This window comes from Ictalurus furcatus, chromosome 17 (genome assembly GCF_023375685.1).
Source record: "Ictalurus furcatus strain D&B chromosome 17, Billie_1.0, whole genome shotgun sequence".
NCBI classification, from domain to species: domain Eukaryota; kingdom Metazoa; phylum Chordata; class Actinopteri; order Siluriformes; family Ictaluridae; genus Ictalurus; species Ictalurus furcatus.
This window is the reverse complement of record NC_071271.1, coordinates 6187009-6214960: the sequence shown is the minus strand read 5'-3', so window position 1 is coordinate 6214960 and position 27952 is coordinate 6187009. Positions and strand designations below refer to the sequence as shown.

Below are 27952 nucleotides of genomic sequence, written 5' to 3'. Positions count from 1 at the left end.
ATGAAGGTAAATGAGGGAAAAAGAAGAGAAGAGAAGAATGACTGAGTGTGAAAGTAATACATACTCTGGAAGCAACAATATGAATGACAGACAGCATGATGTAAGAGCTGCAGGATCCAGCAATGGAACTTCACGGAGTCTCAAATGCCAGAGACAATGAGTCAGTGGTGCTGTAATATGCTGTCGCAGGCAGGAATAAAAGCAGCGTATTTTTAGCAATTCTGTCAGCATAGTCACCATCATCATCAACCTCTCATTCCGGTCTATCAGTGAGAGGGTTTTCCTCTGTCAAGCTCAACATGAAACCTTTTTTTAAAAAAAAAAAAAAGGATCAGAGAGAACGAGCGGTCACAACCAGGCTTCAAAGTCCCTGAGAACATTCAGCTTAACATACAGCAGATCTGGAGCAGTAAAATGAACATGAACAGCTGTGCTGTGTTGTTGGACCTACGGTTGCTGCGATGGGCTTAGGACTGCAATTACCACATACAATATTGCACCCAAGTCTCCTTTAGTGAACAGTGGATTTGTTCAACAAATCAGACTTCATATAAAAGCCATAATGAACTTACTTTTACTTTCACACTATCCGTTGTTACCCAGATGAGGACGGGTTCAATTCTGAGTCCGGTTCCTCTCAAGGTTTCTTCCTCATATCATCTTAGGGAGTTTTTCCTCGCCACCAGCTTGCTCAGTAAGGATTAATTCACACATTTAAAATCTGTATCCTGTGTTTATATATTTCTCTAAAGCTGATATTTGAGACAATGTCCATTGTTAAAAGTGCTATACAAATCAAATTGAATTGAGTTGAATTAAAACTAACAACGTCATCACTTCTGACAGATTAGCTGGGAAATTTGCATCAAGGCCAATGTCTAATTAAATAGCTGGACAGGAATGTCATGCGCTGTGCCTAATGCCTTTCAGTACCCCAGTGTGAGAGCTGGAATAGAAATTGAAGTAGTGTGTCAAGGCATTCTCCAAACATTCCTTCATCTCCTGTTCACCCAGAGAACATACTGCTGAGATTACACAGGTCAAAGTCATAGGATTAAGAATTACTGTATATCCTCGTTGTGTTACGGTGCTTTAAACCTGGTGTGATACAGCCTGATGCAAATTTTATTGATTATATTACAATAACAGCATGCCCTAAATCGTTTTCATTTCTGTTTTATGACAATAATTTGCCAATAATAATGATTTATATTTATTAGAGAATAAAAAGCAATACTTTTTTTTTTTATCTATTTATAGTTACATTTTATAGTGTGGAATATCCATTAAACAAGTTTCAAATTAGACAAGTTAAACAAATTAGACTTTGTGTTCGTGTGAATTAGTTGTAACTATAGAAACGAATAAGCTCATTAATTTAAACCTGGGATTTGAATTACAGCCTGAACTACTGTCAGAGTCACTGTTATGGCTCTGTGGTATAAATGGAACAGTAAAAATGATTGACTTTTTATTTGTAAATATTTGAATACTAATTTATGGTTTCAAAATATATTTTGACTAGTTACTATGAGTTCCAATTTTTTAAACAATCTTTCACTAAAGCATTTTTGTGTATTTTTCCTAACCCTAGCTATGATCTAATACAGTGTGTGGCAGTGTGGCACTTTTGTAATAGTCAGTCGGATCAACACTGGAAATGAATTCTTACTGCTATGAATAGTTTTATCAGCTATTTTGGGCTGCTGGTGCATCTCTCATTTTGATGGTGGGTGGAAAAAAGCTTTATGGTCAGAGATGAAGCTCCATGTCTGATCCCACAGGCACACGTGTGTCTAGCTGAAACAGCAGTGAATACACCCACAGCCATGACCATGTGGCCGTGAGCAGAAAGGGATTGAAGACATTCAGAAATCATGCTGCAAGCTCTTTAGAACAGCTTACAGAACAACTGACACATAATACGATGTGTTCAAAAATGACAAACTGTAATATATTAAACACCAGTCTGTTGCCGAATGGGGATTATGTTGTCAGAATTCAGAATGAGACACCATCGGAGTGGGTGGTGCTTAGTCTGGGTTAGTCACGACTCCTCAGTGCATCACATGCAACAGGGCAATAGAAGGCAATTAAGCTCTGTGTGTATGTGGCTGAGAATCATGGTCAACATCCCCCCTGTCCCCAAACCCTCTTCGCATTTTAGTTCTATAATGTGTGTGAGAGAGAGAAAGAGAGAGAGAGAGAGAGAGAGAGATGAAAGTGAGACAGAGAGAAAGAGAGAGAGTGACCGAGTGGAAAGTGAGTCAGAGAGACAGAGAGAGAGATGAAAGTGAGACAGAGAGAAAGAGAGACAGAGAATGAGTGACAGAGGGGAAAGTAAGTCAGAGAGACAGACAGACAGAGACAGCGAGAGACAGATATGAGAGAGAGAGAGAGAGAGACAGAGAGAGCGAGAGAGAGAGACAGATGAAAGTGAGACAGAGAGAAAGAGAGAGAGTGACCGAGGGGAAAGTGAGTCAGAGAGACAGAGAGAGACAGAGAATGAGTGACAGAGGGGAAAGTGAATCAGAGAGACATACAGAGACATCGAGAGAGAGAGAGCAAGAAGGGGAGACAGAGAGTGAGCGAGAGAGAGAGAGAGAGAGAGAAAGGGGGGGGAGAGAGAGAGAGAAGGGGGGGGGGAGAGAGAGAGAGAGAGAGAAAGAGACGGGGGGGAGAGAGAGAAAAGGGGGGGAGAGAGAGAGAGAGAGAGGGGGGGGAGAGAGAGAGAGAGAGAGAGAGAAAGAAAGAGGGGGGAAAGAGAGAGAGAGAGAGAGAGAGAGACAGAGACAGCAGGGTGTGATGACTGGATGAGCATAATAAGGATCTGGGCTTCATACTCATGCAGCGGTGGAAAATTGCCATGCACACTTTCCAGAACTGATCTCTGCACTTGGAATTTTGAAACCCCGTGAGATGAAGCAACCTTTTTATTATTATTATTTTTGCATCTTACCGATCTCAAGTCAGATAGAGTTTCTTAACTCTAAATATATAAATGCACTTTATCACTGAATTGGGTAAGATATGAAATCACGAAAGCTGCAAAGTTTAGTAAAGTTAGTCACCTCACACGTGTGGCTTTCGGATTAAACACCTGCTGTTATTTAATAAAATAAAAGCATATACTTGTTGATATGGTGAAGTTTTTTCTGTAAGATGATGTTTATTTAACATTTATGGAAGGAGTCTCCAGTGTCAGTGCTTTGTAACAGTCAGTCCATTTTCTACCGTGGGAAAACTTCAGGACATATAACTTTGTGCTTTCCAGTTTCTCTGTAACATGACAAGCTGCTATTTTACAACTTATAAACTGTAAAGAGTTTGTTAGTGTTATGGACACCAATATGATCCTGTATCTGAAAAAAGTTTAGGCACCCCCCCCAAAACATTTCTAAGCAAAACTTTGTGGACGTCCAATTAAAAATGCTCTCTAGACCGTACATGTCCTGTCCCTGGAGGGAGGTGTTACTCTACAGCAGTAGCTTGTTAGCTGCACTAGCAGCCTGTTAGCAGTAAACATGGTTTGATGATGTTTCTGGCTGCGAGGCTTCACTTCAGCATGCAGTCATTCTGACTTCCTGTTTCAGAAGGCAAACCAGGCAGTGGTGGTTTAGCGGTTAAGGTTGTGGGTTACTGATTGGAAGGTCGAGGGTTCAAGCCCGGTGCTGCCAAGCTGCCACTGTTGGGCCCTTGAGCAAGGCCCTTAACCCTCTCTTCTCCAGGGGGTGCTGTATCATGGCTGACCCTGCACTCTGACCTCAACTTCCTAACATGCTGAGGTATGCAAAGAAAAGAATTTCACATGTATATGTGATTAATATAGACTCATTATCAAAACATCAACATATGGAATCAACCGTTTCATATTGGGCTGCATCACACCACCCCATCATTGATTATTTTCCTATAACATCATGCCCCAGGGGTTTTATTCCTTACTCCAGTTTTCCCAACAGTTTGTAGCTTATAATTCTAAGGAATTGTAGGAGCTTCGGTATCATTTTCTCTGCTCAAATTTGTTAACAACACACAATATATTTACACACGTTTTGGGAGATTAAATGAATGAACCCTATGTCTACATGAATATGCCTGATCCTGACATTTGTATAACCGTCATTTCCAAACTGATCTATTTGTGCGCACACAGTCTACACTGCTCTCGTCATAAACTCACATTATCATTAGGCAGTTCTACTGTATTCGATTTGTTTGGCTGCTGTATATTTAAATTGTGCATTTATAAAATCTACATCCATTGAGCATTCATTCGTCACGAACTTGGTAGCTTTCGTTAAATTGAATAAACAAGCTGTAAGTTAATGTTAGTTAAAGTATACTGGCTTAACACACTGATAATCGAGACAATATTGATGAAGGCAAACTAAGCTGAGATTCATATTAAATGATAAGTACATTAAAATCCTACTAAAATCCTGTGAATACCTTTAGTGCTTTCCTTCACCTTTATACTGAGGGCAGAGGTGGCGAGAGACTCGGCAGACGATGACAGAATAGCAGCACAGAATGTAAAGTCTGGGGAATATAGACTGACTCCCTCATATAGCGGGCAAACAATAGATGGCGTAAAAAAATCCCACTTGGGAAAAATGAAGTGCACCTAAATGCGAGGCGGTGCAGCTGTCATGGTGAATAGAGGTGGACGAGTGAATTGAGCCACGGAACCGGACCTATAGACAAGCTGACTGACAGAGTGAGTGGGAGGGGTGAGAAAAGACGGATCTGCCACTCACCCCCCCCCCCCCCCAACTAAAAAAAAAAAAATCTCGTTTCATGTAGCTCTCAGGTCTCACACAGCATCACAGAGGGAGCGTGTTCCACATGAGGCATATCAGAGCCAAGATAAGCAGCGCTAATTATTAGGGTGCTAAAGCTAACATTAGCATGTTGATACAGAGATCTGTACACAGGGGTGTGATAAAGCCTGCAGCTGTCCTTTCCTGTGAGCCAGAGAACATGCCACTCAGTGTATATGCACGCAAGTGTGTGTGTGTGCGCGCGCACGTGTGTGTGTGTGTGTGTGTGTGTGTGAGAGAGAGAGAGACAAATCCTCACAATTGTTCAGATAATATTATAATATCGCATGTAAAGCACCTGCCATATTTTGAAAACAGGTGTATTCATGTGGTTAAATACATTACAACACAGTCACATAATTACTCATTTTGGAGATATCAGTTAACAAAATCTAAGACTGACAGCAAAACGTTTTTTTAAAAAAAACACACGCTCTCTATATATAATATTTACTTTTGTAAAGTCACAGTATCACATACTTTTTGAACAGCACTTTACAAAACATCACCTGCATCTTCCTGTAAAGAAAGACGAGTGGCACTGAGTAGAAACAGAACACACGAACGTCTTTATCGGTAATCCTCATGAAGATCTGAATGTCTGGGTTAACGGAACCCGTGTGTAACGTGTCGCCTCTCTGCCCGTCCAGAAGTGCACTCACGCTCACTCCTGTTAAACTTTGTTAATGTACCCTTCTTTGATGAGGAAGTCGTATATTTTGCGCGTCTTGTTCACGTCGATCTTGATGAGTGAGCGAGCCTGTGCCAGTCGGAGGCCACCCTGCCGCTGGCACTCGTTCAGCAGAGCCTGTTTGTACTCGAGGTACGCGCCGGGCACCAGGCGCACCACCTGGCACAGCTAAGGGGCAGAAGAAAAAAAAGGGATCAGATTCATTTTATTGTTATTCACCTAATAATGCAGCATTGAGACAAAGACGATGCAGTTGAGTTCAAAAGTTTAGTCAGACAAAGAAAACTATGAAGTCAAGAAAAGAATCAACAGGATGGATGACATGGTGCTGTGATGTGGCCCGACGTGAAGAGGTTGATTATTTGCCAATAACAGGATGCCCTGAAGTGTTTTAGTCTTCTTATACCACAGCAATTTGCCTACGATGACTTTAAGGTTTCTATCAGCCCTTTAAAATGCAGCTTGTGATGATCTAAAAACCCCCCCAAAACAAACATATGAAGTCCTCGGTCCTGAAGAATTTCCTGTGGTAGGAAACACTGGACACTCCTTACAAAGATGTAAATAAACATCTCCTTACAGAAAACGTCACCCCAGCAATAATTATTTTCCTTTGTAAAATGATAGCACGTTTCTTAATCCGTATATTATTAGTCTTAGATTACGTGGAGCAGCGTCCGCCATAATCCTTGTTACCGTAGAAACTACCATACTATAGCGGTGCAGAAATATAACCCTGTGATGTATCTTGCAGCGAGAATTGCTGTCAGGGCTGCTGTTAGAGGCGTTTAATCAACACCTTCTGACCAATCAGATTCGAGAATTCAACAGTGCTGTGGTATAAGGAAATGGATTTTACGCAAACAAGAAATTGTGTGTGTTCGTTTCTATGGATGTTCCTTCACTTATCCTTCAGTAAATTGGTAAGTAGTGTTAATAATGGAAGAAAAACATATCATGTATATACATCAGTTTAAAAGTGTGCAACATTTCTGATTGTGATTATAAACAGTCTAATAAATTGTATGCTCAGTGTTTGCCGTCATAACGGCCTCCATCTTCTCTCAGGTCTGCTTTTGGATCCTCTGACTTGTAATATTTGCATTTTCCCAAAATCTCTGTAACTAACTTTGTTCTTCTTAACATAACATTTATATGCCAGTGATACTCTGCTCACATTCAATCAGATCTGGAACGTGGGCAAAGGTTTGTGCGCCCTTGACCATCATTAAATGGGCCATTCAACCGTTAGATCCAATAACCATGGGGGTGTAAACTTTTGCACTCAACTGCATATGAAAGAAAGGGTGCTGTACCTCTTTTTCCCGTTCATTGAGCTTTTCTGTACCTGGCAACCCTGTTAAGTTCAGAGGGGGTGCACTTCTTCTGCCTGCGAATTCCAAAGAAAGTAAACGGTTACAAGCAGCCACAAAATAATAGTTTCTGGAGGCACTGTATATTCAATATTATATTACAATATTATAATGGAGAAGAGTAGAGATATTTTTAATAGTATCTGACGCATGCAGTAAACATAAGGAGATATATGATGTTATATAGATTATTAATTATGATTTAAATTTCTACATTTAAACTACTGGGCTGCAGGATATATAACTTAGCTTGGTAATTAATGTGATGTGCAAATACAGCAACAACACAGACGTTCAAGAGTGAGTGAGCGAGAAAAAGTAAGAGAAAGAAGAAGCAGACGGACGTGTGGCGCGTGTCTTTGAGGAGTATATTAACGGCAGAATACATTAGCGCATCTCAGCCTGAGGCTATGTACAGAGGGAGCGAGGAAGACAGGGTGTTGAGTGTGTAGCAGCTCACCTGAGGTAGTGATGGTAGTGATGATGGGAGTAATGCCAGCGTCACTGTGAGAGAAAAACACGAGTCAACAGCACGCGCACACACGCAGGCACACGCAGGCACACGCAGGCACACAGAGACACACAACTGGCTGAGAGCCACAGCACACACACAATCTGAATCATCACTGCATAATTTCTTGCTTTGTGCAGAATGCTTCAGTTGGGTTTGGACAGCCGCTTATGCACTTTGTTCCAACTAATATTCTAACACAAGCCAAAGGCAAGCTGTTTGAGACAAAATAAAAAATCTCAAACTGCATCAATAACAGGGAGTAATAGTAGAGCAGATGATAAAGTATCAGACACATGATGGAGTATGTCACATGATACACTACATCAAAAATATTATACTTGGTCATTTTTTTTTTTGGAAGAAAATTATCCAATATTACATATCTGTGATTGGCAAAAGTATGTGAACCTCTAAGATTTGCAGTTCATTTGAAGGTGAAATTAGAGTCATGTGTTTCCTGTCAATGGGATGACAATCAGGTGTGAGTGAGTGAGCGCCCCGTTTTATTTAAAGAACAGGGATCTATCAAAGTCTGATCTTCTCAACACATGTGTGTGGAAGTGTTTCATGGTATGAACAAAGGAGATTTCTGAGGACCTCAAAAAAAAGAGTTGTTGATGCTCATCAGGCTGGAGAAGGTTACAAAACCATCTCTAAAGAGTTTGGACTCCACCAATCCACAGTCAGACAGAATGTGTAAAAATCGAGGAGGTCAAGACCAGTGTTACCCTCCCCAAGAGTGGAGACCAACAAAGATTACTTCACAAGCAAGACGTGCAACAGTCCACGAGGACACAAAGGAACCCAGAGTAACTTCTAAGCAACTAAGCAAAAAGGCCTCTCACATTGGCTAATGTTAATATTCATGAGTCCACCATCAGGAGAACACTGAACAATAATGGTGTGCATGGCAGAGTTGCAAGGAGAAAGCCACTGCTCTCCAAAAAGAACATTGCTGCTCTTCTGCAGTTTGCTAAAGATCACATGGACCAGCCAGAAGGCTAATGGAAAACTGTTTTGTGGATGGATGAGACCAAAATAGAATTTTTTGGTTTAAATGAGAAGGATTATGTTTGGAGAAAGGAAAACACTGCATTCCAGCATAAGAACCGTATCCCATCTGTGAAACATGGTGGTGGTAGTATTGTGGTTTGGGTCTGTTTTACTGCATCTGGACCAGGACGACTCGCCATCATTGATGAAACAATGAATTCTGAATTATACCAGCGAATTATAAAGGATAATGTCAGGACATCTGTCCATGAACTGAATCTCAAGAGACAGTGGGTCATTCAAATCGTTCTACCAAAGAATGTTTAAAGAAGTTAAATGTTTTGGAATGGCCAAGTCAAAGTCCTGACCTTAATCCAATAGAAATGTCCTGGAAGGACCTGAAGCAAGCAGTTCATGTGAAGAAACCCACCAACATCCCAGAGTTGAAGCTGTTCTGTACTGAGGAACGGGATAAAATTCCTCCAAGCCGATGCGCATGACTGATTTAATTGCAGTTATTGCTACACAAGGGGGTCACACCAGATACTGAAAGCAAAGGTTCACATACTTTTGCCACTCACAGATATGTAACATTGGATCATTTTCCTCAATAAATAAATGACCAAGTATAATATTTGTATAATATTTTGTCAGGACAGAAGTGTATTAATGTGGAGAAGAGCTGGACAGAAAGGGAAAGGATTCAGATCTCACATGGCAGCCTGTTTGTGGAGCCACTGCTGGCAGGCGCGACTGTCATGAATGTACTGAAGAACCTCACACAGCATGTTCCTCTTATTCCGCTCATCTTCTCGTGCTTGCTTCACTTGCTCGTACACCTTAGCTCCTGAATCAGAGAACGCATGTCTCAATGACAAAGAAACACGTGTGAGATTCAAATCAGACCCATGTGCTAAATCTTGAGTTTGACCTGGGCTTTAGATAATCATTTAAAGTAATGCATTTTGATATACTGCATCTGTGTTCGCTGTACTTAAAGAGGAAAAACAAGGAAAAACGATTTAGTTGATATTATTATAAATTATCAATATATTACCTGAACACAAAATAACCTCAAATGACATTCATCAAAACCAATTTTAACATTTAGAATTAATAACCATAATAAGGATTTAACTAAAATAAATACTACAAGTTCATCTCCTCTCTGCTATGTGACAATTGCTGCTAAAAAAAAAAAAAAAAAAGCCAATTGAAATTGAATTGACGAAAAGTGCATCTGAGTGTTTGTGTCATAAATCTCCACTTCATCCCTTGCGCCTGGATTAGATTAATGCTGTGCGTAGAGAGAGGAACAGGAGGAGTATGGCATTTTGATGACGTCAAGGCAGCGGGCTGTGTGTTTCAGTGAGTCAGGAGAGAAGTTCATCTTACCACAGAAAGACTGGATCCCTTCTTTTCTGTACTCCTGCAGCCTGCGAATCTCCCTCCTCAATTCAAACTCCACTGAGAGGCAGGGATTTACAAAAACACAATACAGGAAAGAGGATTTCATTTCCAGGATTTGTTAATAGATTCAGTAGTAAGTGAACTTTAAATGTTCCATCAGATGAGTAATCTGTTTATGGCTTATGGCTCTGCGCAGACAGATCGGCCCGTCCTCTGTTTATTTCTTTCTAACTGAATAATTAAAATAAATGAATCTTAATTGTTTGTGTTGGCTCGCTTTCTTTCTTTCTTTTTTTTTTAATATTCTTTAATTAATACCGATAATATAAAACGACTGGTTTTCATAAAATATCCCTGACTTAGTGAACTAGAATGAGGATGTGTTTTTGATAGAGACCCCAAAGTCGCTCTGGATAAGTGCGTCTGCTAAATGCTATAAACGTAATAAAAATAAGCAGTTTAAACTTGACTGAATATTCCAGATATGAAAGTGCAGTAATCCATGCAAATGATATGATATGAAGTTGATCAAGTCGAGGTTTACATTAGTTACACACAGTCAAGTAGAGCCGAATACAATTTTCTCCCCCTTGAATTTATGGGATTTTCAGGAATACCAAATTTCTTATGTAAATGCTCGTACGAATGATTTACTAACAAATACGTTCGTATTTAGCTTGATAAATGAGGCCGACTGTCTGCAGTGATTTTTTCCCCCCACCAGTAAAGTCAGGTATGGCACGGTACACTATCATACCTGCTACTTCCATTTCAAAGTGGCTCATACTACCATGCAGACCGTTCTGAATCACCCTTATTCCCAGATCACTGCATACTACAACACTAAATAGTATGTCTAAATAGATCCCAAAGAGTCTTATGGCCGCCTTTACTCTTCTACACCTCTATACGGCAATGAATTTCAATCCCACTATCTGGTGTCACTCAAAACAAGATGAGTTCACATTTTGAGTCCGGTTTCTTCCTCATGTTTTGTCAAGGAGTTTTTCCCGCGCCACTGTCGCCTCTGGCTTGCTCATTAGGGATCTAAATCTACATCTGTATTCCTGTAAAGCTGATTTATGACAGCGTTTACTGTTAAAAATGCTAAAATTTGCACTGGAATTAAACTAGTAGGCCACAATTCTGCGCTTTTTTTAGAATGACAGTATATGATTTGGGATGCAGACTGATCTAGACACAGTAAATCTTCAATAATACTATCTAATAACATTTCCATAGAGTAAAAAGGAAACCCCTGGAAGTTCGTTTTTTAATCTGTACAACCAAATTCTAAGTAAAAGGTGAACCAGACCTTCCAGTTCCTTCATGGTCACCACTGTTGCTAGTGTTTACAGTTAATAGTAGGGTCACGTGGTAAATGTCATCACATCACAACCTCCAAACAAACCGTCGTACTTTTCACAGGTACAATTAGCTGATAGGAAACAAAAACAAAAAACCCAAAACAAAATAATTAAAAACAATACAATACTCACAAGCATGGCTTTCAATGAATTTATCATGCTCTAGTGGCCCCACAACCCTGGCGAAACGCCTCATGGCATCATACAGATCCTGTACGACCTTAGGGTAACGCCTTTCCAGTACTGTCAAGACACACACACGCAAAAACAGTCACACACACAAACATGTTTGTCTTGCTATCCTTAAATAATAATAATAATAATAATAATAATAATAATAATAATGTCCCCATGGACCAGCCAAATTTCCCCATAAGGACAAAACTGACAGCTGGTCAGTTAAATAAACACCAGCACCCCCCTTCCCCCCCAAACAAACAAACAAACAAACCAAAAACAGTAACTGAATGCACACAGAGGAAATACAGACATGAGCATTTTTGGCACTTCTTTGTTTCTTTTTTACACTAATTACACTAACTCACTCTGCCGTTTCCCTGATTGGTCCTTGTTCAGCACTCAGCTCTTGAGAGTCTACCTCCACTAGATTTGCACATTTCTCACAAAGCCTTGGCCACTGTATGCTTTACTCTACGCAAACATACACACGCACAATCTCAGCCAGTCTCCATGACAACTGGCCTGCAGCTCCACGGCAACTATTGGCAGTCTTTTGTCTTGAGAGAGCAGGAGATAAGGAAGGTGGCACAGGACTGATAAACAAACAGAAAAGGCAACCTTGGTAGCTTTAGCAAACATTACAGGGTTTTGAGCAAAAACCGAACTGAAGGAAAAAAATAAACAATGAACAGCTGAAGAGGATAAAAATTTGAGGAGCAGCAATCGCTGTGACAGGAGAGGGGGATTTCAATTTAGTGAAAGCACTGGCCCTGCCCTCGCTGAGAGATCAGATCAATAGGAGCTTGTGAAGCTGGCGTATCTTTTATCATGAGAGACTGGGTGTTCATTTCATGCTGGACTATTCATAGCAGAGCGGTAACAGGCGTTAAATGCTGCTCTGGCACTGGTCCAGTTTGACTATTCAGAGCCTTTGTCGAAAAACGCTCGCACCCAGAGCTTATATTACGAGGTGCAAGGGATTTATTTTTTCTCTAAGTCTCTAAGTGTGGCTGCTACTTTGGTAATCACAATCTGATTGGTACTGGTAAACATCTCAAATAGCAACAGAACAAGATTGTTGGTGCAAACCTGTACCAACATTATACCATGTACAAGTAATTCTTTATATTTGAAATGACCTGGATGACCAGCAGCTTTCGTAGACAACTAATAAATATGGTATGCCACCATACATCACTTAGACATTCACCTGCTCAGTTATGCCGTTATCCAATCAGCCAATCGTGTGGCAGCAGCACGATGCATAAAATCATGCAGATACAGGGCAAGAGCTTCAGTTGATGTTCACAATCACATCAATAAGTGTGATCTGAGTGACTTTAATCATGGCATGGTTGCTGGTTCCAGATGGGCTTGCTCGAGTATTTCAGAATTGCTGATCGTCTGATATTTTCACACACAACAGTCTCTAGAGTTTACACCGAATGGTGCAAAAAAAACAAAAAACATCAGTGTGCAGAGGGTCTGCAGGCTGAAACACCTTGTTGATGAGAGAGATCAGAGGTGAATGACTAGACTGGTCTGAGCTAACAGGAAGTGTGTAGTAACTCAAATGATCACTCCGTACAACCGTGGTGAGCAGAAAAGCATCTCAGAACACACAACGCATCAAACCGTGAGGCAGATGGGCTACAACAGCAGAAGAGCACATCAGTTTCCACTCCTAGCCCATCCGCCTCACGTTTTGTTTTTTTTGTGCATGCTGAGATGTTTTTCTGCTCATCATGGTTGTAAAGAGTGATTGAGTTACTATATCCTTCCTGGCAGCTTGAACCAATCTGGTCATTTTCCTCTGATCTCTATAAACACGGCGTTTCCACCCTCAGTACTGTCGCTCACTCACACGCTGACCCCCCAGTACCCTTCTGTGTAAACTGTTGTGTGTTAAATTCCCAGGAGATCAGCAGTTTCTGAAATACTCAAACCAGCATATCTGGTACCAGCAACCATGCCACGATCAAAGTCACAGGGAGTACACTCACCCCTCCCCCATTCTGATGTTTGATATGAACATTAACTGACACTCTTGACCTGTATCTGCATCATTTTATGCATTGTGCTGCTGCCACATGATTGAATGATTGGATAGCCACATAAATGATCAAGTGTACAGGTGTTCCTATTAAAGTGGATGATGAGAGAAATTTAAAGTCACCATGGTAATTCTGTTGAATTTGGTTTGTGTGTTAGAAAGCCCTTACTCTGAAACTTGCGCAAGTTTATGAGTCCATGGTCCCGAATGATCCTGAAAGAGAGAACAAAACTTTTTTAAACCGTTAACACACACTGTGCAGTCGATAGACACACAAACAATTGAGCTAAAGTTGTGGACAGACATTAGATTTTAGCCATGAATGCATACTCGGTTAGTTTTACAGCTAGGTGTAATGTATTTGATATTCTAGTTGAATTTAACAGCTAGAACGTACATTGGGAATTGGCCCAGTCTGCTGTATGGAGCTCTTTGGTGTGAGTTAATGATCGAGGTCCTATTCTTGGGACTAATATTACCATAAACCATGTGATCCGAGATGAGCACCCCTACTGCGATGTTCTGTATGAGTGCCAGGTTTAGGATTTCTTGTTGAGACCAACATTACCATAAACCTGATTCGGACTGGTTCTTAGAAACATGATCCTCATTACAATGGTTTAAAAGGCACAGCAGGAGGGTCAGAGAATTGAACAGGATCCTTCATACAACAGTCAATAAACACGGCCTACTTCGCTTAAGATAGCCATGGCTCATTAAAAGCTTGTTACAACAAGATCCCTGTGCAGCCATGTTTGATACGAGTCAAACATGAATGATGTTTCGACATTATCCCCACTTCCTTAACCAAAAATTGTGCCAAAGATTATTTCAGCATTCTTCACACATATACTTTATGGCGAAAAGTTTGTAGACACCTGACCATCACACCCATATGTGGTTCTTCCTCAAACTGTTGTCATGACGTTGGAAGAACTCAATTGAACAGGATGTCTTTATATGCTGTACAAGTACAATTTCCCTTACTGGAACTAAGGGGCTTGAACATGTTCCAGCATGTCAATGCCCCTGTGCACAAAGTATTTTCCCATGAAGACATGGTTTGCCAAGGCTGGAGTGGAAGAACTCGAGTGGCCTGCACTGAACAGCCTGCCCTCCTCACTCAACATCAGTGTCTGACCTCACTAATGCTTTCATGGCTGAATGATCACAAATCCCCACAGCCATGCTCCAAAATCTAGTGGAAAGCCTTCCCATAAGAGTGGAGGTTATTATAACAGCAAAGGGGCGGGGACTAAATATGGAACGAGATGTTCAAAAAGCACATATGGGTGTGATGGTCACGTGTCCACAAACATTTGGCACATAGTGTATATTTAAATAAGCTATCATAACCAACCCACTTGTGTATGACATAGAACTCCAACATCTAGGAAGGTAAGAAACACTCTACAGTGCAGGTCACAGAGTTCAGCAAATGCACCTCATTTAATGCGCCTAATTACAAAGTCTTTCATGTGCTGAATTTGGTGTTGGGGGAAAACACAGGACATGAATCTGACACACTAGTTATTTTCAGGCCAGCATCTGAGCGGCGTTTAAACGTACCTTTTCCTTCGCTGTCTCTCTTTTAATCTTGAGTGGTATATGTCCACAACTGCAATTTTAAGAGCTAGAAGAGCAAAATGTAATATTATTGTTAATGTGCATAACAGCCACAAGCCAAGCAATGACAACAAAATGATGATAGTCAACTTGCAGTGTGTGAAATTCCTTGAAGCGTGTTAGTGTTCTAACTGAACTGGCCAAACGAGTATTTTCAAATTATGAAAATTTTTCTGATGGGCAAAAATATTTCATAATTACTGGCATTATCAGACGTAAACCTGATATGGAAAGTCTTTGGCTCAGAACTCCATCGTGTTGGATATGAAACAAAAACATTATGCAACCTTTAATACCAATGTATTTACATTACACATAGTCCACCCATATCAAATTTCTCAAGCTTGCAGAGGTCTGTTTGTTTGTTGTGGATTTCTTTATTGTTACGTGCTGAAGATTTGCTGAAGCAAACAGAAAAAAAATGACATAACTTTAGACTGGTGACATGTTATGTTGACGTAGAGAACGAATACAATTACGGTATCATGCCGTTACTAACAGATTTCTCGAGACAAAAATTGCAACCATCAAGAATTTTTCGATTTCCATAGGTCACTGAGATCCGGTTTCATTCACAGGTTTGAGGCATGTTTTCAATTCTTTGTCAGATGCCCAGATGCTTGAATTTACTGGTTACTCTCGTCCTGCAACCATGTTAGCAGGGTTGCAATTTTACTAGACGCCTGAGATTTAAAGGTGAGTTTTGGTGTCTTGCATACCTTTTGCGAAACACTCTTAACATTTACTATTTCTCTGGGTTTGGAATATTTATAACATTACTTATAGCAATTATAAACCTGCGATTTTAGCCTTGTTATATCTGTATTAGTAACAGTGGTTTTGTTTGGCTTTTTTCATAAAAGGTGTACATGAATCTGGGCTGTATGTTCTTACCATGAAGAATATCGGAGTCGTCATCAACAAAATCGATATCTTTCAAATCCCACTCTGCATAATTATCAAATTCCTAACAGACCAAAAAAAAAAAAAAAAAGAGAGAGAGAGAAACTATTATTTCCAACATTTCTTTCTATTTCTTACTAAATATATTACATAAAATTATAGTGTACATTACTATAAGGAACCTACAGTATGTTCAATTACATCTGAAACATTATATGAAATGTACATTTGTTTGTCATGTAGGACTGAAATAAGTGTGAAATTATTCTTGGTTGATGTTTTGCACAAATCAAACTTAAAAAGTTTACTTAATTTCCCATGAAGACATCAATATTCATAAAACATAAACTTCAGTGACCATGTCTGTGCCACTATTCATACTCTTGTGTTACTATGGAAATGCACAAGATTAGTTAATCATCAGGAAGCGTGACTCCTTGTATAAAAGCAGAACTTCTGGCAGTCTGGTGTTTTGGATCAGGTATGTCTTTACATCATGCCAAGGAGAAGGGATATCGGCCATGACCAGAAGCAATTGTTGCTGATAATCATTCTGGGAAGGGTTATAAAGCCATCTCCAAGCTATTTGAAATCCACAGTGAGAAGGACTGGAGAACCTTCAAGATAGTTGCCACTTTTCCCAGGAGTGGGCGTCCCAGCAAATTCAGTCCAAGGTCAGTCTGTTTAATGCTCAGAAATATAAAGAAAAACCCAAGAGCTACATCATGTGACCTACAGGCATCTGTAAACACATTAGATATTTATGTTCATGACAGCACGATCAGAAAAAGACTGAACAAGTATGGCTTTCATGGAAGGGTGGCTAGGGAAAAGACCCTTCTCTCCAAAAAGAAAGGTTTGCAAAATTGCATCTGAAGAAACCACAAATGTTCTGGAACAATATCCTTTGGACGGATCAAGGTGAAGATGTTTGGTCATCATGCACAACTCTATGTTTGGCAAAAACCAAACACCTTATACCAACCGTCAAGCATGGTGCTGGGTGGGTGATGATTTGGGCTTGTTCTGCAGCCACAGGATCTGGGAAACTTGCAGTCATTGAGACAACGTTGAACTCCACTTTAAACCAGAACATTCTTGAGACAAATGGCCATCTGTCCAGCAGCTTAAGCTGGGCCAAAATTGGCTCATGCTACAGCACGATGATCCCGAGCACACCAGCAAATCGACATCTCAGTGGTAAAAGAAGAAAATCATGAAGGTGTTGGAATGGGCAAGTCAAAGTCCAGACCTCAACCCCATTGAGATGCTGTGGTGGGATCTTAAGAGAGCTGTGCATAAACAAATGCCCTCAAACATCAAAGAACTGAAGCAATGATGCAAAGAAGGGTGGCCCAACATTTCTCCAAAACAATGTGAGAGACTGATAAACTCATACAGAAATCATCTACTTCAAGTTATTGTTGCTAAAGGTGGTTTTACACGTTACTGTAATTTATTTTTTCCGACCTGGTTTTCAAAACTACATATTGAAATCTGTTGTATTTTTTTCTTGTCATCTGACATTTGTTTGTTTATAGAAGTTGGTAAGGGCCACACAATTGTTATTTAGGCCCTAATACATAAAAACATAGAATTGTACTTTTTCCCCACCTGTAATATGACTGTATATTTGGATCATTGGCCAAAGAAATGTATTCCAGTATATAGAAAACACACAGCACTGACCTCCATGAAATCTGCACGAGCTGGCATATAACCAGCCATGTCTCTGGAAAGCTGAGAGTCAAACGAAGGTCTAGGAGGATCATCAGTGGCTGTGGAAAAAAAAATTTGGTTAAGATTATAAAACACCAACGGCACTATCTTCACGGCACTGAAGGCGTTTCGGTTTTCCCGTTCTATTTTTGCATTACTCTGTGGTATGTGTCTTTATATGCTCAATCTACTTAATTTCACTTGTTTCCAACATACATGCGAATGGGAGGAAGGACTTGTGGAAACAACAGTCAAACAATAAAACATACAACCATTCAAGCTCTTCCAGAACTCTTTGCAAAGCAGGCAATTATTTTCTGTCTGACAGTCATTTTCTACCATGTAAACTATTTCAGAGATGACACTGCGGCAGGTCTCTTACGTTTAAATGGGATGGCTGTATCGGGAGAGCGAGCCTCCTCCCTTTGCCTCAGACTGAGCAGAGTTGACGAGAAAAGTGGGTTGTTGATAAAGTTCTTCATGTAGTGCCCTTCACATTCCTCCTTGGTCTTGGTGCGCATTTGGTAAGCCACATCCTGCCTATTTAGACATCCGAATTAAGAGAAATACAGCAAATCATATTTAGGTGTGGGAGGAAATGAAGGGAGTAGGTTTTAAGATGGATATTAATATGGTTTCAGTTTCCAACTGTATTTATTAAAGAGAAAGTAACTGAAAGTGAGCATGACTTCAATATTATGGTTCATAATATGTATGATTAAATCAAAGCTTTGGGAAACACGTTGTAGGATGCCCACTGACCAACGGTTGGTTTCGTTTTTAAAAGCATTCAAACAGAACTGAAAAGACAAAAATCCAGCAAGGTTTTGTTTAAAGATCCAGCTGTATGGGACTCTCTTATCTTATAGTTGGACTAGCAAAGGAGTGTATGAATTTCCAACTGTTATCAATGTAAATGTATTAACTTCAATAAAGTATTACTTAAAAAAATAAAACTAAAGTAAACGTGATAAATCAAAGCTACTGTAAAATAGGTCATGTGAACACAAAAAAGTATTAGACGAGTTGATGACACGCAAAGAGGTTTGGAAAAAGTCCCACGCGAAGAGGTTTGGCGCGCCTTGCACCAGTCAGGTGTGCCAGCCAAATATGTCAGAGCAGTTAAAGACATGTACGCTGACAGTAAGACCAAAGTCAAAAGCGCTGTGGGAACCACAGACAGCTTTGATGTTAAGGTTGGACTCCACCAGGGGTCCAGCTTTAAGTCACCCTCATGGACAGGCTGACAGATGGACTCCGGCAAGAACCGCCATGGACGATGACGTATGCCGATGACATCGTACTATGCACGGAGAGCAAACGCCAAGCTGAAACAGCATTGGAAAGCTGGAGAGCCGCGCTCGAGAAGGGGGGACTGAAAATTAACAGCAAGAAGACCAAATACATGTGCATTGGTGATCTTGAAAACCATGACTCATTGAAGTTCAATGAGGGAGAAGAAATTGAACAAGCAGATAACTTCTGCTACCTTGGATCCATTGTGGAGAAAAATGGAACGACCCGACAAGAGGTCAACCACAGGATCCAAGCAGGTTGGGCCAGCTGGAGAAGAACTAGTGGAGTCATGTGCGACAAAAGAGTGTCGGCTAAAATGAAAGGAACCATCTACAACAAAGTGGTATGACCAGCGATGCTGTATGGTCTGGAAACAGTGGCTACCACAAAAAGACTTACTGCTGCTCTGGAAGTAGCAGAGATGCGAATGCTCAGATTTTCGTTAGGCCACACTAGGCTAGACAAAATCCAAAATGAGCAAATCAGGAGAGTCGCGCGCTTCATGGACAAAGCATGAGAAGAGCGACCGAGATGGTTTGGGCACGTAAATAGAAGAGGGGTAGAGCATGTCACGCGAAGAATGCTCGGAATGAAAACCCCAGGAAAACGGAAGCGGGGAAGACCGCTACAGAACTACAAGGCCCAAATAAGCATCGACTTAAAAGAGGCCAGGGTGTCGCTGGAAGACACCCACGACAGAGACATATGGAGAAAATTGATTCGCCGTGGCAACCCCTGAACTAGGGAAAAGCCGAAATGAAAAGAGAGAAAAGAGAGAGAGTTGATGACATAACTGACTTTTTCTTTTTAAAATGCATAAGATAATTCAAATCTAGTACGTGTCACACACTATATGTACCCATTTAATCCTTTCCAGTCCTTTTATATATATTGGTATATACTGCATTTATGCATATTATATATTCAGAGTATTAACTTAAATTCAAATAATTTAATAACAAGCTACAGTGAATTAATCTCACTGAATTCCTCTTCAAATCTACCAGCAGAAATTGGTATAAAAACCACAACATTTTTTAACTTTTAACCCTTATACATTGGCTATGTACATAAATGTTTTAAAGTAGCAGTTATAAAAACCAGTAATTGACATCACTGTACTAGGGCCACAGGCAGCTGGAAATAAGCTTTCTAATTATGGACTCTCAGTTACATCATGTGCAATAGCAAAAAGTTACTGTAAAGCTGCTTTGTGATAATGTGTATTGTTAAAACACTGTAGAAATAAAATTGAATTAAACTGAAAAAGTCATAGAGTCTATATGACTAAAGGTATTATTATTATTATTATATTACTGGCCAAGACATGACAACATGTCTCATTATAATCAATCTTTAGTACTTACAACCTTGGCTTGTGCAATCAAACACAAGGTGTAAATGATACTAACCAATTCCCAAAGCCACAGTCCATTACTGCCTCTAGAAGAGCCATCTCCTCTTGGGCTGTCCAACCAGGCTCCAGTATAGGAAAATCTGATGTCTAGAAGAAATAAAAAAAACCCCCAGAAACATAAGCTAGGTTCACGCCAATGTTAAATAAATTGTTAGATACAAACTGAGTCATGCTGTTTCATATAACACTAAATTCAACACCTGAGTGCTCTCACTCAAAAACAAGGACACCATTGCTGCAGTGAAGAAACAGCTACAGGGAATTATTAGTAAAAACAAATCCATAATGATTACCTTAATCTCTTGATTTGTTGCCGTGCTACTCTGTATTGTTGAGTTTTATCAAAAATTATAAAATAGTCTACAATCGCAGCTTTATAGCATGTCAAAATGAATCACGGTAAAAAATTAAGCATAATACACATAGCAATGAACTACACTTTATTTTTATTACATCTACAAATATTACTGAAGTGTACTGCAGTAACTTCCTGGATTATACTCTCTCTCCCACTGCTTCTCAATTCGCTTACTTATACTATGCACTAAACGTACGCACTCTTTTTGTGGAGAAAATGTACATACGTTTGAGTGTGTAGCAAAAGTCCTGGAACATACTAACACGTCATGCGCACACATCAACTCCTCGCTGCATTTCAGATTTTCTTCATTCGTTATTCCTTAAATAATTTATACGATAGAATTTCATTTACCGTTCCCTTGATTTATTTTTCCACTTTTCATTTACACCTCTCTAAAATGCGTCCTTGAATTCGGCAAAACAATCCGTCGCAAAACTTCTCCTCCTCCTCCTTCGCGCAAGGAATTGTGGGCAATATCAGCTGCAAAAGTGTCCATGGATCCACACTTCGAAAATCTACGGGAAATAGTAGACCATCCGGGTGCCTTTGGGACACTCGTTTCAAACTACTGCGATTTGGGACGCACTAATTCTAATATTGGATATGGTTTAGGACAGACAGCAGGTGAATTGAGACACAGGGTCTCTCTCTTTCTATCTACCTAACCGTAGCAGGTGGGGTCATGGTTTAATGTGGGTCTGCACTTGGATGGTTGGAAAATGAGTTACGGGGTAACGAGTAATGTGGCACACCCGAGCCCAGTTTTCCCACGTATAATCTCTACCGTTCCAAGGAAACTACCACGAATAAAAAAAAGCTCAAGAGAACAGAGGATAGAGCCAAATGACACTTTCAATTACTGATAAACTCCTTAGATTAGTTCCTTACTTTTCTCTTACATATTTCAATAGATCTTTTTTCTTACCATGATCTCATATTTGTGGTCACTCTGGTGCTTTTTATACTCATAGCCCCTAGTGAAGCACTGAAACAACAACAACAACAAGATAAGCTGTACATTATGCAGGTGAAACAAATGTGCAAGGCATGATGATGACTTGAGTGTAAGGTGCTGGATCACCTGGAGGCAGAGCACGAAGGGTGAGGGTCCACACTCAGCACACTTTACATATGGCTCCACCAAGTATGATGAACAACCCCGACAAGGAGGCTTGTCAAAAGGATCATCTACCAGGAAAAAAAGACATTATGTAATGTAAAAATATTTGTTTACAGTCCTCATTACCTTGTGTTCAGGAAGCTCTTAGCATTGAGGATGTTATGCTATACTATTTAGGCAAAACCCAAACTTGCTCAGCAAATAGGACCATGTGTAAGTCTCTTCATAGATGTACAGTTACTGACTGTAGCCCATATGTTGTATGCATGAACCCATCCATCCATCCATTTTCTGTGCCGCTTATCCTTCACAGGGTCGTGGGGAGCCTGGAGCCTATCACAGGGGACACGGGGACAAGGCAGCAGACACCCTGGACAGGGTGCCAAACCATCGCTGGGCACAATCGCACACACATTCATACACTACAGACAATTTAGAGATGCCAATCAGCCTACAATACATGTCTTTAGACTGGGGTAGGAAACCAGAGTACCCAGAAGGAAACCCCGGAAGCACGTGGAGAGCACGTGCATGCAGGGAGGAGGCGGGAATTGAACCCACAAGCCTGGAGGTGCGAGGCAAACGTGCTGATCACTACGCCACAGTGGCCCCCCTCAACCCAACGCATTATTCCTAATATTCCCAACAGCACTCCTTCACCTGTTATACTCGTACCTGCATCAGTGTCAATGCTTCCCCGCTGAAACGATATCTGGTCCATGGTGGTCCTACGGTGGTTTACTTCCATTGTTAGACAGGGTAGAAGGGACTGACACATTCAGCACGGCAACATTCTCATGTATTTCAGAACCAAGTGAAATGAAGTAGATTGAGCCACAATCTATAATTGTACACCTATAAACTGACCTACATGATAATAGCTAAGGTTCCTGATAAAACAGGGTAGAATACCCATTATGGGTGTTCACTTTTATCTGCGACGACGTTTACACGCACATCGAATTCTGTTTAAGATCTACATTCAGGCTGCAGCCGTATTCTGAATACGACGTTTATATGCGTACAAGCATCAGAATATTCCACATGGTTGTCGCCAGTATCAAGATCTACACATGCGCATTTCCTTCCCTGATGGTTTTTTTCCCTGGGAGATTCAAGATGCTGCCGTGCTACCCGCAATTTCTTGCGGACTGAGCGTGCACATACATCTACCTTTCAGCGGATTTTCTGAATAAGGCTGTTGGCACGTGACAAATTTCCAAATTAAAAACAGGCGTATTCCAGGAGGTCAGAATATTGTCTTTACATGATTCAGTACTAATCCGAATATCACCAAACTCCAATTAATATCAGAATACTGATGCGCATGTAAACATAGACAGTGCCGGTAAAAATAGTTACTCTTATAGTTAATCTCAAGTAGGTCTATGGTATTAGGAAGAGTCGGTTTTTCGACGGTTCCTTTCCTTGATGCTTCTTTTCCTCCCCAGGATGCTGCTGCCATTTCATAATTCTGCTGCTTGTTTTCTGTTTGTTTGTTTTTTTTACCCAAATGATAGCATCAGTGTAAACAAAACAAGCATTTTGAACAAATGGTATCCTGAAGTCACTCATCTGGGGTCTGAGGTCCTGAAGGAACCACATCTGAAAGCTCAATGGTAAAAACTGAGCTCCCACCAAACACACTGAGGTCATTAGCAGCTAGCTCACGATTGTGGTTCGTTAATAAATGTGCAACATAACAATGTAAACACAGAACAAGTCAACACGAGTCATTTAACTGAACAGTGAAGTGGTATAACAGGTGTAGCGGTTATCCATGTGGGTCATAAAGTTAAACCACCCTCATTTAATACCCCATGTAGTGCACTTCTATTTCCAGTAGGGGGCAATTTGGAGAATAAATTTCAGGGACCACGTTAACTGCTGCTTTAACTAAAGCACCCGGTGGTAACTGTTAGCTAGCGCGCTACCGTACACTTGGGATTAGGTTAGCTAGCAATTCATTTATGTTTACTTACTTCCAAAAGATGTTAGGCGATCCATATTTTGTTGCCAGTGGAAATGCTTAGTTTACGGATGTTAATTCAGCGGGTAACTCCTTTGTTTTGGTTTATACTCGCTGCATTAGCTAGCAGCTAAGCTAAGCGCTACATCTGTTCCTCTTAGTTACAAGTACGGTACATGTAAAGTAAAACAGCGAAACCATGTGTACATTCTACAGTCATTTATTTATTAACCTCTAAAGCATTAAACACATGCACAGACTCCAGCCACTGACATCCACGTGACAGACGAGCAAAGGAAACCCTTTAATGTATAAAACTGTGATGCAGAAAAGCAACAGCGCCTCTGGTGGCTCCTGCTACAGCTACAAGGACAACTGGAAATGGCGGATAAACAATGGCGCTCTGAGGCGTTAGGATGAGTGCGCTGGATTTGATGGTTAGTCAGATGTGATTAATGATTAATCCCCGTGCTCATGCCTGTGAGTGAATGTTCAGACGCTTTTATTTCTGTTTATTTCATATGAATGCTACAATCTACACACATAACCCTGCTGAAAAAAAAACAAACTATAGAAATCATTACAGAAATACTAATGGTTTCCACTACAAATACCATTACAAACCATCAGCTAACCATTAAAACCATTACTATAAATGATCCTTAATGGTGTCCACTAGACATACCATGGCATCAACAGAAGGCATCATATTACCAGTAGACACCCACAGGGAGGGACCATGACAGTTTCCATTAAAAGCAATACAATTCCCATTATAACCATTAAAACCATTACAAAGTCTATGCTTGTTTTATTTATTTATTTTCAGCAGGGAATATATTTTGGCTTAGGAATCTGAACAAAATAGTATGCATTCCAATTAAATCATAAACAAAGATATGTTTAAAAAATATTTTTAAAAGTATTCGGACACCACAAATTGCCAACATCAGTACTTTGCTGCAAAGCTGTTGTTCGCGATTACAGCTCAGAGACAACTATGGTAGAGAAGTACTTCACTTTTCGCAGCATTGTGCTCCATTTTTTCCCTTTCCTCTTGTCAAATCCTCTTCAGTTCCCCAAGGTTAAGAGGGTCCAACTGATGGACTCGTAATTTTAAAACTTTTAAAAATGTAAAAAATTTTGGAATTCAAGTCAGGAGATTGGCTAGACCAGTGGTTTTCAAAGTGGGGGCCGCCAGGGGGCGCCCGGGGGGCCTCAACAATTTGGTGTGAAAAATAAATTCTCACTCTCAGACAACTACACACACACACACACACACACACACACAAAATCAATTCCTAATGAAATGTGATGTAAGATGTAATTATTAATAAAAAAAAGGTGGGGATATATTCAGAAGTCTGTATTTTTAATGTGTTTTAAAGACATCTTGCAAAAGGGGGGCCTTGGTCAAATTTTAATGCCATTTGAGGGACGTTGCTCTGGAAAAGTTTGGGAACCCCTGGGCTAGACCATTGTAAGGCCTTTGTAAGTTAGTTTGGTTGTATGTTCTGGGATGTCTTGTTGAAATGTTCATCTTGTACCTAGGTTCAGTTTCATGGCTGATGAGATCAAATTCTCCTCCAATATATCTTGGTAAATTGTTCCGTTCATGTTTCCTTCGATGACGTGTAATGACCACAATAACATCATGATGCTCCCATCTCTGTACTTCACTGTGGTTATGGTGTTCTGGGGATCATATGCACAACTCTTCTTTCTCCAAACATGACATGATAAATTATTGCCAAAAAGTTCTTTAAGTTTTGTCTGACCAGATTATATTGTTCCAATATTTGTTCTAATGCATGTGTGAACATTTTAGATGTGCATCTCTTTGTTTATTTTTTTTAGTAGAAAAGATTTGCATGGGAAACACAACTAATTATCCCAGGACATGTGCATCATGCAACATGAATAAAACCTGTTTGTCTTTATAGATAAAAAAAAGAAAAAGATAACATTTAGGTAGTTTCCCACACCACCCATAGCCATGGCTAGTGGCGAGCCACCGAAAAGGAACATCCATAAATCATTCACAGATTAGTTTTACCGTTCTTGACCTTTCCCAGGAAATCACAAGATGCAACTACAAGACTTCAACTACTATGATTATGGCTAATGGGTGAGTTTCAGTATTCTTTTTAACACATCCTTGTCATCTTTTTCTCACTGTTTCCCCTTGGGGGAATCCTGGCTTTTGTTTTGTTCAGACCTTGTTGTCAAGTGCTGTTGTTTTATTTGCTTAGGTAACAGATGTCAGCAATACAGATTGCAAATACAGCAATGTCGCTAGCAAATACACTATTGAAATCTATGGAGCACTTGAACATAAACATGAAATGAACAAGTATGCAAAGAAATGACAATAAGAATGTTATAGGAATAACTGACTCTGACAGTTTAATAGAAACTGTTGACTCTGTATCTTGAGAAATGAGAATTTTTGTTAACCTTTGTTTTTTTGAAGTGAAATTGCTAGAATGATCTCCTTTCTGTGCATGTTCATTACACTAGCCCTTTTTAATACTTGCTCAGCAAATGGAATTTTGTGTGTGATTGAAAAGGTACACTTAGCACAGTTATTCTCATCCACCAAACACAAACATTTGAGTTAGATGGATGGAGTTGCCAGAGACATGGTTAAGAGTATTGAGCACCCTGGACCACACTATGAAGGGCGGTACCGGTTTCTTCTGCTGGAGTACAGGTATATTCTGGTAGATGAGGACCTACACCAGTCTTTTTCAAGTCAATTTTGTTTGCAGTTTGCTTCATCATCTGATCTCTATTTTGTGCAGTTTACATACATAAAAAAGACACAGAAGAAATGCACACCAACCACTCTTCGCATTTTGTATATTTTTATATTTAGATTTAATGAAGCAGAAAAGTTTTAGTAATTATATTGTTAGTGTTTGGACTATAAAGAAACAGCATAGTCTACACTGAAGAAAAAGCTAGTTAAAGCATTAGTGCATTACACAATTGAATTAAGTGCATTTTCCATATTTCGTCAATATTGCCGTTGCTTTCTACGGGATTTTTTCCCTCCTCTTTTCCCCCCTTTTTTCATCCTTGTTCTTGGATTCTTGTCCCATTCTTCCTCCTCTGGCAGTACAAGACTCTCTATCTGCTGAGGCTTGTAGTTTCCCATTCCACCCATAGCCATGGTTAGTGGAAAGCCACCTACAAGAAGAGGCGTAAATCATTCACAAATTAGTTTTACCGTTCTTGACCTTTCCCAGGAAATCACAAGATGCAACTACAAGACTTCAGCGACTACGATTATGGCTAATGGGTGAGTTTCAGTATTCTTTTTAACACATCTTTGTCATCTTTTTCTCACTGTTTCCCCTTGGGGGAATCCTTGCTTTCGTTTTGTTCAGTCCTAGTTGTAAAGTGCTGTTGTTTTATTTGCTTAGGTAACAGCTAACCTATTGCTTGCAAGCTAGGCTAGACATGTAGCTAGCAAATACACTATTGAAATTTATGGAGCACTTTGGCATAAAGTTTGTTAGCTGACCCCTTGGAGGCTCGAGGGATAAACCTCATAAGCAGTATTTACCCTGGCATTGTGATCTGACGCAAACTCTTATTCACAAGAGCATATTTAATCATGTAGATAAATGCTATAAATGTTGCCATCAACATCTTTACAGTAGGGTTGCCATTACTGTAGTTGGTTAGCAGAACAATATGATAAATTTGAAAGTACTTTTATAGAATCATAGAAAGACAAGGAAATTGCATAAATTAAAAATCCACTTTCCATTGCACTGCAAGTGGCCCCTTAATAATAATGATAATAATAATAATAATAAGTGTGACATAATAATGTGCACTAACAAGTTATATGAAAGGGTTGACAAGGATGTATAAAAAATATCTATGAATACAGGAAATGTCCTACCATCAGTAAAGGTTAGATGATTGCGACTGTAGTGAGCATCAGTGTCCTCGGGCCAGACAGGACGTGGTCTGGCATTAGGTTGTCTACGGTCATCAGCACCTGACATGTCCTGCATTTGATGTCTTGATTCAGCTGTATGAAGTGATTCAAAGATGTCTTGAAAAATAAACATTGTGAAATTGAGATTCATGTGCGGTGTTGGACATAAAATAAAATTCACA

The 27952-nt window shown here is 40.0% G+C and overlaps 1 protein-coding gene across 1 annotated transcript; it reads right to left on the bottom strand.

Annotated features, from left to right (window-relative positions):
- Positions 1-5084: 5084 nt before the first annotated feature.
- tada2a (transcriptional adaptor 2A) lies at positions 5085-24510 on the bottom strand. The gene is made up of 15 exons (XM_053647344.1): positions 23829-24510; positions 21808-21914; positions 21652-21711; positions 20361-20452; positions 18035-18192; positions 17623-17711; positions 15925-15997; positions 14974-15037; positions 13574-13617; positions 11304-11414; positions 9790-9861; positions 9109-9241; positions 7348-7391; positions 6831-6904; positions 5085-5682 (listed from the first exon to the last, which is right to left on the bottom strand). The coding sequence occupies exons 1-15, from the start codon at positions 23851-23853 to the stop codon at positions 5497-5499; spliced, it is 1332 nt and encodes a 443-aa protein (XP_053503319.1). The 5' UTR covers positions 23854-24510; the 3' UTR covers positions 5085-5496.
- Positions 24511-27952: the final 3442 nt, after the last annotated feature.